Raw genomic sequence first — 12753 nt, forward strand, 5'->3', positions numbered from 1 at the left:
AGATAACAAAACTGAGGTTCATAAATATTATTTGATAAGCTCGTGGTCCTATAACTGGTATTAAAAGCAAGACTTTCTATTTGTCAAAACTTGCCTCAGCCATTGCATCATTAATTCCCACCACTGTCACAATCTTTCTGAAAATACAGTTAACTGCAGTTGTATTTCAATGGAAACACTTGGAATGTAAGTTTCAGTCATAGATTTCAGTTTATGACATACATCATAACTTTTTCTTCATGGATGGCAAAAGGCTTTTTAAGGCAGTAAGCTTTTTCAGTTTAACTTCCATTTATTACAACTGAATACCTTTCTGCCCTTTCAGTCACAGTGGGAAGAGGAAATATAAAGGACAAAAATTGCTTTACTGAGTAAAAGAAAATACAATTTATGTTACCTCAAATTTCGTTTTTGTCATTACTTATACACCGAATATAAAAGACTCATATAAAAATAGAACAACACATTGAGCTCTAAAAAACTGTCTGGACACATGCATATTTTACCTTTTAAAACGTAGCTTCTAAAAATACTTCAAACTGAAATGACATGACTGAAGGACTTGAAGCATTCTAGACTATTACCTATTGGATTTGAAAACAGTATATCACCACATGCCCGTATTAGATGATATATTTATCCTAGGATATCCACAGAGCTTACTGAAATATTTAAAGCCTTGTATTGCAATAGAGTTTAAGCTTTCAGATTAATTTTGTCTGAATGTGTTGCAAAAGCTCAAGGGGCTGCTTGAATTGTTTCAGACTTGATCACAATAATAAAGATAGTATCATGGTAGTCAATAAGCTATTTTGGTGAGTGAAAATAATAGGAAGCATTCATGGACGTGGCAAACATCAAGTTTTTCTGGAATGCTGAAATTCTGTGAATGAAGTTTGGATTTGCTTGTTGGGTTTGAGGTTTTTTTTTTTTTTTCAATTATTCACTGATGTTATGGAAGTAAAGGAAAATATTCTGACTAAGCTGTAATTTATATTTAATATTGTTTTCCTAAGGATGTAGGGATCCACTGTGAAAACACATTCTAATTTGTACTGAGACACTTCTCATACCGAAAAGAATAAAAAATGTTGAGGACTGTATTTGACCTTGCATTTGAACATGCACCATATTGTCTGTAAAGTTCTTTTTTGCTGTTTCTCTTGTATATATATTACTTAAATAACAACTTAGCAGGATTATTTAGATAACTTGCTGATTTCCCCCGGAATTACTCAAGCATTTATTGAGATGATTCTTCCCCATCTCCACACACTGCAGAAAATATACCCAATATAATCTAGAAATAATGAATAAACCTCAAATATTTCTATAATTGATGTCAAAATCAAAATCTGCTCTTGAATCATTATGTTGTAATTGGACCAAAATGCCAAATAGGAATAAATTGTGATCTAAATTTAATATTCTGGTTTTGAGGTGATTTGGATCTGGATCTAAATCTGCAGCTTGGATTAATCTCCATATTCTATAAATAATCCAGAATTTAGTATGGTTCTGCCAGCACTTCAGCTTTGCAAGGGCCATAACATTATCCAAATGTTTAAAGCATGAAGGTAAAGTTCAGCAATTTGCCTTCTGTACACCGTAAGCTAACAAAAATCACTTGGTAGAAGATAATGCAGAGATATGGGTGCTGTTTACAGAGATTAATTCAAATTAAGAGAAATTGCCAATTTTGTAAAGCATTTTACTATCAGTCAGGGATTTATTACCATTAGCCATGAACAGGTCAGGGCAAGTGCTGAGCCTCAGCTGGCAGGGGACTGTCTCCAGCAAAATAAATCAAAAAACCCAATGAATGAATCAAGTAAACAAAAAACAACACTACCACCAGGGCTTCCTTAAGGCTGTCATTCTGGTCATGGCAGAGGGATAGACAATTTTTCTTAACCCTAAATGGTGTAAAATGGAGTCTTCATTAATAAAGAGTCATGACGTTGCCATTCAGAGGGACTTCATCAGGATAGAGAATTAGGCAGAGAAGAACCTCATGAAATTCAGTGACAGGAAATACTATGTCCTGCATTGAAGCAACAATAATTTAATGCATTAGTACACTCTGGGCACCAGATGACTGGACTGGAAGTCACAGAGCACTACTGAAAGAGGTGTCATTTCAGGTGTCAAGCGGGCAGACAACACTTCTGAAAACATGACATCAGCCGTAGAAGCTGAGTATCTTGAGATCAGACTCAGATCTTCTGAAAATCTGTCTGATATTTTATGTCTAAACAAATGCAACATAAATGCAGTTCAGCATCAGCTAGTTCATATGAGTCAAAGAGTGTTGGTGGCTAACATTTGAAAACATGGCACCTGAGGGTGATAATGAGGTGCAGGATATTTTCAGGTACCTTTGATGAAACTGTTCTCACTATGGTTTCCAAAAGTTTTTAGTTTCCACATTTGCAAGACAGCAGCATTTGGGTCAGACAGATGAGATCCAGTCAGCACATTTACCTGGAAAGTTCACAAGAGATCCAGGTTCACGTGCCTGGTTTTAATCAGGCAAAACAGAAATTTGCTGCTGAATATACACCTGAACTGTCATGCCCATGTAGTTTTGTTCACTTTATCATCCTATTTCAATTGTCTAAGTCTCATATGAACATAAAGACTTTTACTAAAATAAAAACTGTATGAGGACACACATGCTGACCAGTCAGATCTTGAATATGATACCAACTAGCTAAGCAGAGAAAGCTGTAGGAGAAAAATCACAATGATTTTGAGTCAAGAGTGCAAAACTAATATTCATGTCAACTATCTTTTAACAAGGGTCCTTAACACACACAACTCCACAAGAAAAGAAAGGAGCAAAGGATACTCACTGATATGATGTTACAGTTACAGACATAACTATGTGGAAACAATGCTTTCTGCTGTACTACAAAGCATGTGCATTGTTAAATTAACAAATGTGTGCACTTAATGAGCATTTTACAACACTCATTAGCTTATGTCCCGCATTCAACAACTAGAGTGTGAACTAGGTGTAGAGATTCAATTTCATTGAAGGAATTTAATTTTTTTTTTTAAGTGCCATTTTCCTTTAAGCACTTTGAAATTCATAACTTAGTAAATTTGAGTGTTTTATATATATTATAGTACTGGAACTTCTTTTTATTTTTTTTCTTAACAGATCTCTGAAAAAGTAACAGACTTTTATATATCCTGTGCATACAACAGAAAAGATCTTCATGTGATTTTCCTTTTGTACCCTGAATACTTTTCAGCTCCTTTTTCATTTTCCAAAACTGCTAACTAGAAAACAAAAGAAATGAAAAGAAATTAAAAGAATTGAAAGGAAATGAAATGAAAAGAATATTTTATTATTCAACGTATCAGTTCAATGGTATGTGAAGCCACAGTGAGGCTGCCTTCTCTGGAGATGGATTATAAGCTACTGTGTTAAACATCTGCACTATTATTCACCACTGCTTCCTGCAAGTTTCCTGTATGACTGAACAGCCATGCGCTTAAAACACAACACCCCCTAACAGCTACATGTAGAAGAGAGCCTTGATTTATGGGAAGGAAGTTATCAGATTTAGTCCTAAGATTCTGAACATCACCTGTGAAATACTCAACATTTTCTAGTCTCACTGAAATCACTGGAACCTGAGGCCACGGTAGGGAAATGTATAGGATTAGGCAAATAAGCTGGAACATTTGTTGGGTTTTAAACTGAGAAGTGCCAGCAGTAGTGGTAGTTTAGCAGCTCCAGGCAAAAGAAGGTATGAATTTTATTACCTGCCTGATTGTGTACAGCAATCAGGAGTGCATGCAAGAACTGAATGGTGAATGTATTTTATGTGGGCACCTTCAATCTAAATATTTAAAGGCATTTAGACACTGATTTCAATATAAGTTCATTGTCTGAATACCTTTAGTAGTCTGTATCTTTGTGCTCCATAAAGCCCAAATTCACCTCAACAGCTACAGATCCATAAAATGTTAATGAGCCTCAAGGGATGTACAGTTGAGAAAACTGTACCTAATCCAGAAAGGTATGTTTGTTTGGAAAGCAATGAGGAATTCCGGGAACAACCTAATGTAGAAAGGGAAGAAAATCATTCCTGGTTATCTACACACAAAACAGATGAAGAAAAAGTTTAGAAAGACCACGTGCCTCCAAGCAAGTTCAGGTGAAAGCTTTAAAACACTAAAAAAGACAAAATAGTTATTTACATTGTATTTTAATTTGTAATTTTAATTTGGGTTGCCAGACAGAATTAACAACAGACAGGTTATTATCTCTGTCTTAATGCCGCTGGTGCAGACTGGAGAGCAAATAGCTATCAATAGTTCTAAAGAGATCACAAGATAATTTCCCTCTTAAATACCTAGCAGACAGAGGCTGCTGCACGCACATGAAGGGAAAGCAGAATCACAATTGTTGTCCCTGTAAGCTGTGAGGAGACCTAAGGACAGAGATACGACAGTAAATCATAGCGTGTTCATTCTTTTCCCTGAATAACATTACCAAAAAACTGTATATACTTTTTTTTTTTTTTTTTTGTCCTTTTCCACCAGCCTGAACCTTGTTTGTTTATTTATTTATTTTGATATCAGACTACTGCAAGGGAGACACTCTGGAATATTATTAACCTCAAAGGATGCAGGTGATTACACCTGAACAAAATCATTTAATGCACTGAAGCATTTAGCAGACATTATTCAATATAAAAAAAACAAAGTTCACATGGAAATTAATGTCACTCAGTGTTCTGAAAATACACAGAGAAAGCTGAAATAGTTTCTCATTGCAACCTAGTTGCATTCAAGCAAGTCACTGATTACCTCAGAGAACTCACAAAAGGTGTAACAAGACCTGCATTTGTGTGCTGTATAGAAAGCCTATAAAATATATAATTATAGAAATAAGAACTGGGATAAGAACTGAGATTTCCTGATGCCTATTCCACAGCAGGGGACATCTCATAGTTCTTCATCACCGAAATCTGCTAATCAAAGGGATTCCTCCAGCCAATACCTCTCCTACAACGCTGTAAGAGAGACAAATAACAGGTGGAGCAGTTCCCTTCTCTACCCGAGAAAGAACAGGGAGTTATTTGACTGACATTGAAATGACTCTACTGGTAAAGAAGACCAAAATATTCTTCCTCTACAAAGAGGAAGGTACCACTATTAAGGTTTACAGTATGCCTAGGCTGTCAGCGACTTGGCCATCTCCTTTTTGCAGGTCTTTTCCCTCATTGCAAGTCTGCATGGAGCTCTACAGGCACAGAAGGGTACGTTTCTACTCCTGAAAATCATACACTGCAGCCAGTTCTGAAATGCTGAGCATGCGTAATTCTGTCGGAGGTTAGGAGTATTCTGAGTACTTCTGAGAAGTCCACAGAAACAGGACATCAATCCAGGGCAAACAGTACTTTGAATAAATCTCATTTCTTTACCTGGGAGAATACTGAGATGACTACGCTGCTGGGGGAACTGCTTAACTTACAGGTGATGCTTAACTTACAGGTGATCATCTTTAGAAAATGGCAGGCTCTCTAAGTGCCCGCTGAATCATGATGACATGTCTGCTCCTTTCAGATTTTATTGTGTGTAAAATCATTTCTGTAGATAAGAGACAGCAAAGGATTCAACTCACCAGTGCTCTTCATAGTCGACATCAGAAGTAGAGCAGCTGCTCATATGCTGAGAATCTGCTACACAGCCAGTGCTCTTCTTCAGTCTTGGGTAGTTTTTACGAACAATATATCCCCTGAAAGCTAAAAAACAGTTATGAATCAGAGAAAAACTCAGCAGAACCTGAAACACAGACTGGCACTTGTCTCTGCAGTCCAGAGCTGAATGTTCTACTATTGGAATGTCTAAAATCTGGGTTAATATTGCATGGGATGCAGGATATGCGATGTGGGATACAGAGCAACCTCATGTGGGATCAAAAGAACAATATAGGTAACATCGGGAAAGTAGGAGGCAGAATAAACAGAGAATGCAATAAAGAATAAACAGAGAATATAGTAAAGAATAAATTGAGAACAAAGAAGTTGACAAAAAGATCATCTCATATTTTGTAAAAACAACAGAAGTGTTACCTACACAAAGGAGGAAAAAATGTAGAATTTGGAATCTCTCATTATTACAAAACTACGGAATAATTTTTTATTCATTTTTCCTTCCATTTAATGACTCTTATGAACTTAGCTCAGCACTTGTGCTTTCTTTTTTGCATAAGGAAAAGATGGAGGAAAAAAATAAAGCTACTCTGATCTCAGCCACTCTTTCCATAGGAAGAACTGTAATCGATCCCTTCTTATCTATTTTAATTCATGTTAACAACCTTCTTTTCAGCCATCAAAAAAAGGGGAATTTTTGCACTTTTATGTGCAATATATATATTTAAAAAAAAGCATCCTGACCATTCAAGCTGCAGTATGCAATGTACCATAACAATCTAACGTTTTCAATGCTACTGATGTTTCCAGTGTAAGAAGCAGCAAAAATTGCCTTTTAATGAGAGATTACTAAAATAAATAACCATTCCCTTTACAGAAGGCATGACAGAAGCTGGGCCTGCTGAGGTGTTGTACCAAATACAGAGCTCAGGTACCATGAGGCTGAGCAACTTTCCACCCTTAATAATGAGACTGGAAAAGTCTGCCTATCTGGCAGAGGTGAGGCGAGCATTCTCTTGCCCCATGTGATCAGGCTTCCAATCCTTAACTATCCCCCACTGACCAGACAAGGAACCTACTCTGATATTGGCAGCAAAGACAGCTGGCTGGCAGCCACCTCTCTGCAGCTGAAACACACTGAGCAGCAGTCAGTCTATGGACTACTGTAAAGATAAAGAAGCACTGAAATAAATGAACTAGTAAGATAAGCTTCATTTTTCTGTCTAGTAATTTCTCAGCTTTCAGCAGTTGCTTTGCATGTGTGAGTGCATGTGTGCGTATAAAACCACCCCCATACCTCTACGATTTTTTTTTCTGCCAGATACTTACTAATGACAGTATAACAATTTTTTGTCTTTCCCTCATTCACTACACATGATCTGCTTTATTTCATTCTGTAAACTTTATTTTTACTCTGAATTCTGTTTTCATAAATATTTTCAGGATCACCTCCTCTTCAGCTGAACCCTTCCTTAAGCTGGCTTCTAACACTCTTTTAGAATACCTCGAAACTTAAAGGTAAATGGCTGTGTTTTTCCTGCTATCCCATTGACTCACGGGACAACTGAAGTAGAAGGATAAACAAACATTTTTCTGTCTCAAAGCTTCATCAAGAATTAGTAGAACTGCATCTTTTCAGCATTTATTAACTGGATCTATAATGTTTCAAAGGAAATGCATATGCAGAGAATTCTACTGGGGGAGCCGGAGAGGTTGGGAAGCTGTTCCATCATGGCAATTTGCATTACTGACTGGTGCTGGTTTTGACACTAAGCACTTGGCTCAAAGAGTGTGAAATTAGCAGACTCATGTTGCTAGTGCTCCATGAACAATCACTGCATCATTGAAGAAGAATGATTACCAGCTGTCACCTCATTTTCACCTTATGCATTCTATATTCCAAACTTTACAGCTGATCTTTACATAACCAACAATGACAGGATCTGAACTCAAAGCAACCTAGGAAGATAGGAATTTTAGCACTTTTATTAGACTTATTAGTTAGCTTATTAGAGTTAAGCATTTTCTGTGACACCACTGAGGACATGACTTTTTACTTTTTACACTAATTTTCACTCAAAGTGATCTCTCTGCCAGCTCCAGCACGTAGCAAACCAAGAACATACTTACCATAGGGAGCCTGAGATTTGGCGTACTGCGGTTAAAAAACTTTATTTTAAGGTCTAAGTACTAAGGCATATACATTACATGCAAAGTTACACAACTCCAAATAGCAAAAATCCAGGCATTTTCCCTCTGATTCCCATTGGAAATATATAGTTACAGACTGAGTTGTGAAGCACAATGTAGAAAGATCAAAGCTAAATAATCATAGGTCTGTACATGAGGTATGCAGAAAGGAGATGAAGTACTATTTTAAAACAGCAGAGGGATTCATTCTCAGTTGTGAGAAATCTTGTTAAAAAACATTTCTATACAGACATTTTTAAGCTACAATATCACTTAAAATAGTACATAAGAACAACTTTGGAACTGAAAGCTCATGTTTGCCAAATAGAAGGTGTCATGAATGTTTGTAATCAGAAATTGATTTGCTACAAACAGCATATGACCTTCTTAATTTGCCTAGATAAAAGAGCATTCAGCAGCTTAACTACCAACATCTGAGATGATTTGGAGCCCATAAATCTGATTTTTTGCTTCATGCCAAATTAATTCCACTGAACGGTAAAAGAGATGGGAAGTCATGTCCTTTGCTAAGTCCATGAAAGCTTCCCCTCTTTCACCTCTCAGTCTGGATGGATCTGGGGTGATGAATGCTTAGTAGCAGGAAAAATAACTAATGTCCTATATTCTCTGGCAGAAACATTACAAGAAAGCAGGCCTTGTTACTGATGCACATCATCACTTTGATGTATGGGTTTTAATTTCTGTGCATTGCACTAAAAAGTTCTATCTTGAGACTTGGTCAAACAAAGAAGTGTGGATGACTCCGAAACTGACTGTTAACATCAGTAACAGAAAGAAAGAAATTTTCCAAGGCCTCTTGTCCCTTCCTGATTTTACCAAGGGCATGAAATCTTGAAAGAATGGACAGGAAATAAAAAAAAAAGAAAAGAAAAAAAGTAGAATTCTTCACACAAAGACTAGCTCAGAGACAGAGATAAAATACAAGACCTCATCCTTCAAAAAACTATTAAGGCCATCTCACTTTTGTTAACATGCTCCCTGCATATGAGCAGAAGGCTTTTAATGGTTACTCGGTGTACTAGAAGTGAAGGGCCCAAGCTGGTACAGAACATAAGGAGATGGAAGAGGTAAAGTTAAGTAAAGCTGTGCAGCCTGTACAAACAAGTCTGGTTTGATCTGAATGTGAAATCAAAGTAATACAACGACTCAGTTCAGCTACCATTAAAAGAAACACATCTCTTCAGAGGTTCTCATCCTGAGAATGCTGCTAAAAGGAAGAAAATGAATGACATAAAATAAAGCTGCATCTGTTACTTCGTGTTTGTTATTTTCAGGAATGATAAAAAATAGATGTACTTCTAGGTATAATAATGATGTGCTCAGAAGTATTTGGAACATTTTAATTACATAATTCATAGAACTTTACAACACTGCTTGCTGAATATATGTAGACACACATACATACAAATTGACAGAAAAAATGTGGTTTTCAAGAAATGCTTCCTTTTCTGCTATTGAAGCTGACATTAAACTTTACTGAAAAAATCCTAAAGGTAAAATTTTTATTAAAAACTTACAGTTATTATAGATACAAAATAGTGTATTCCAGCTTATTCAAGCCTTTTTTTTTTTTTTTTTTTTTTTTTTTTTAACAACAAAATAAATTTGCCTGAAGCCCACGAAGGAGATAAGCAAATAGTGAGATATGCAAACACTGCGTGGGAAGAAGTTGTAGAAAGAAAGCACTTTGGAAAAGGGTTTTTTCATCTGATTTCCTTCTGAACATACATCCCTTTTTGTTTAAAAAAAGGAAAAGAAAAAAAAAAGAAAAATAAAGAGAAAGATCTGGGTTCTGCTCTTTTTTCTTGAGTTCTTGATAAAGAATTTTCTGATACAATGTGACATATGGTGAGTGTGTGAGCACGTGTTGGAGGAGGAGACGGTGGCTCAATGGATTTGCCTTTCACCTCTGGAAGCATAGTTAAACTCAGTCCTGACCAGAGTTGCACAGTATATTCCAGATGGCTAAAGTGGGCCTAATTAAAATGAATTCAGTGATGTCACCTCAGATCTAAGTGAATTGTATGCACCACTCATTTGGCATTTTGGCAACGTCAGCTCACAAATGAAATCAACAGATTAAAATCCTCCTTTAAGTCTTTCAGGACAAGGGTCACTCCACACAGAAATACGTGCTATCATAACTAGATTATGTATCTTTATAATTCTATTATCTGTTTGTTTTGTGCATTGGCTTTTTTTTTTGTTTGTTTTTGTTTTTTAAATTCTAATTAATGCTCTCCTCTAATACAAAGAAATATTAAGTGTGACTTGCATGTGAGACAAATCAGTGGAGCAACATTTCAGCCAGATGATTCAATGGTCACAAACTGATTTACACCATTGTGAATCTGGCAAAAATAATTTTCTAAAATAATTTATTTTGGTAAAACCTTTTTCATTTTACGTGGACGTAAATCCAAACAATTCAAATCCCAATTACAAAGAAATACTTACACATGTAAAGTGAACACTTTACATAAAATCATTCTTCACAATTCCCCTCCAAGTTAAAAATTCCCTCAATGATACAGTTTGGGAAAGCTGGACCGGAGGAAATAAGAAAGGACTTGTGTAACCTGCACACTATTTCAGTCGTCAATCTCACAAAATCTGTACATTCTGAAAACCTGTAACGTAGATATGCTGAAGTAAGGCAGCTTTTCCTTCCTCACCTAATTTAAATTCACAAATATTTTGTCTAGTAGCTAGAGTGTTTCCCTTATCTGAAATAATGACCATTTTTTTGTGTAATATTATACACTTAGGAAATGTATCCTCAAGTATATAGTGAAGGGTTTTTTTTTCTAAGTTTGTTTTTTCTTTCAACATTTCATCAATGGATAGTGAACTGCTGGGCCCACAGAGATCTCCAGACCACCAGCTCATGTATTTGAAAGGCATCTGTTTATTTTTAAAATGCAAATGTAGCCTACCTCAAAGACTGACTTGCAAGAAATGAACAATCTGAACAAGTCAAGAGGTTTCCAATCAGGAGCTGTGTTCCTCCTTTATATCAGGCTATGATCACTTGCTGCCAAAACCACTTAAACAATATCCTGGAATCTGAATGAAGTCCCCCCACAATTAAAATGAGCAGGATAATCCTGCAAGAATTATTCAGGCAAATCATTTTTCACACAGTTTAAAGTAATGATAAGGTCATTTACAAAAGAAATCAGCGCCTTTGAAATGCTGACTTGTAGACAGAGGACTGCCTGGAGGAGGGCCATAGATAACAGTGAAGACTGGCCTCCTAACACTACCCTCGCAGTCTTTGGAACTGATTCTGATGAAGAGAAGGCCCAATAAGGTTAATACCCCTACTTTGATCTCTGTCAAAGCGTACCAGCAAGAATTAATTTACATTTCAGATGAAAAAGGTTGACAGCATGAAAAGGCATCTTGTTTCTGGTATGTGAATGTGCTGTAATAGATCGGGAATTCTGAAAGGAAGTTCTGAGGAAGCTAAAGGGATAAGCCGAGCGGCTGCTTTTATTGGGAAAGAGATGAAAGGAAAACAAATTTCAATATGTGCTGTTCTGTAAAAACATGTAAGCCAAATGCTTCCTAAATTTCAAGGCCTGCTTGAAGACTGAGGAGGGGGGAGGGAGAGGAGGAAGAGGGAGAGGGAAGTACATTTATTTTAATTATACGGTTTTGCTAATGTCTGGCTGACAAATGCCAACAATATATCTCTCTGCCTGAAATGGTTCATTTAAAAAAAAAAATGCAAAGGTGGTCATACTCCTTTTTACTGAAAAGCTGTCTTGAAATATACACTTACATTATAAGATGTGCAGGGAAGGGAGAGATTTAGGCTTGCTTTTGTTCCCATGTCACTAAGCACTTTGGCAGTGTAATGTAAACAAGAGAAGGACTGTCTGTGTATTTTTAAAGCAGGAAAATGGCCGCCATTCACAAGCATGAGCTTTGATTGTAGACACTGAATGATTAACACGTACAGAAGAAAAAATGGCACAAGAAGAATTTTCAAATACAAAGTTCCTAGATATAGGTTTCCAAAAGCAGAGAGAAACATGCTGGGGATTAATTATTATTATTATACCTAACTGAATGCAGTGCCAAAGACAGGAGGAGCAGCCAGCGTAATTAATACAGAGGTGCATGTGTCACTCTGTCACTCTTAACCCTACAGTCCTAATGCTCATTCACCCAGACTGATCACTGAAAATGTCAAGTGCCAGGTTACAAAGAAAGGCAGTGTGTCTGTTGGTTGGAAGAGCGCTAATAGCATTCCTTCGGCATTAGGTCCAGAGGACAGAAGTGTCCAAATTCAAGGATACGTGTACAATCCCACTGCCTCTGCTCTGCCATGTTCAATGCAACATCTCAGAGGTGACAGGAAGGAACGCAGCTCTGAATCTCTTCCACGTGTGCAAACAGCAGAATAGATCAGTTGCTTTTTCTAAAGCATTGGTAATATGCATGCACCTCCTACATGTCTAAGAAAGCTGGATGAATAAAATTCTAAGGCAGAATATCCTCTACAGCCTCTAAGTAATACTGCTACAAACCAGCTTCCAATGAAATCTGAGATAACTCTCCTCTTAAAAACTGTTAATGGTGCAAAAGTGAAGGGTCAACCATTTCACTTTCCTTTTTATGACAAAACGCCATCGTAAAAGTCAGGAAATCCTAGTGCAGGTATGGACAAGCATAAATTTAGTGAATACTCCAGAAAGCAGTTGCATGTGGTTCATTAAGATCTGGTCTCTGTGTCATCATGAATAAAATAAATGACAACACAAAGGAGAGGAAGAAGGGGAGAGAATGCTTATGCAGTTCCTCAGTGCTTGCTGTAATAGGAAAGAAGATCTCCTTAACTGTTCTCCATTTAATATAA

At 36.7% G+C, this 12753-nt stretch overlaps 1 protein-coding gene across 12 annotated transcripts in view; it reads right to left on the bottom strand.

Annotated features, from left to right (window-relative positions):
• Window positions 1-12753, bottom strand: part of MYO3B (myosin IIIB) — a 211163-nt gene that overhangs the window by 59116 nt on the left and 139294 nt on the right. For 10 of the 12 annotated variants that reach the window (XR_005861643.2, XR_005861642.2, XM_040704167.2 and 7 more), the window contains one exon: window positions 5645-5765. Coding sequence is in view for 9 of the 12 variants with exons in the window: in XM_040704167.2 (XP_040560101.1) it covers window positions 5645-5765 (121 nt within the window). In the remaining 3 variants the exon portion in view is untranslated. Of the gene's footprint in view, window positions 1-2378; window positions 2485-2561; window positions 4449-5644; window positions 5766-12753 lie in introns of those variants that run through there. The other 2 variants (XR_005861644.2, XM_040704169.2) reach the window with 2 other exon arrangements.

Source organism: Gallus gallus, chromosome 7 (assembly GCF_016699485.2).
Source record: "Gallus gallus isolate bGalGal1 chromosome 7, bGalGal1.mat.broiler.GRCg7b, whole genome shotgun sequence".
In the NCBI taxonomy this organism is placed as follows: Eukaryota; Metazoa; Chordata; class Aves; order Galliformes; family Phasianidae; genus Gallus; species Gallus gallus.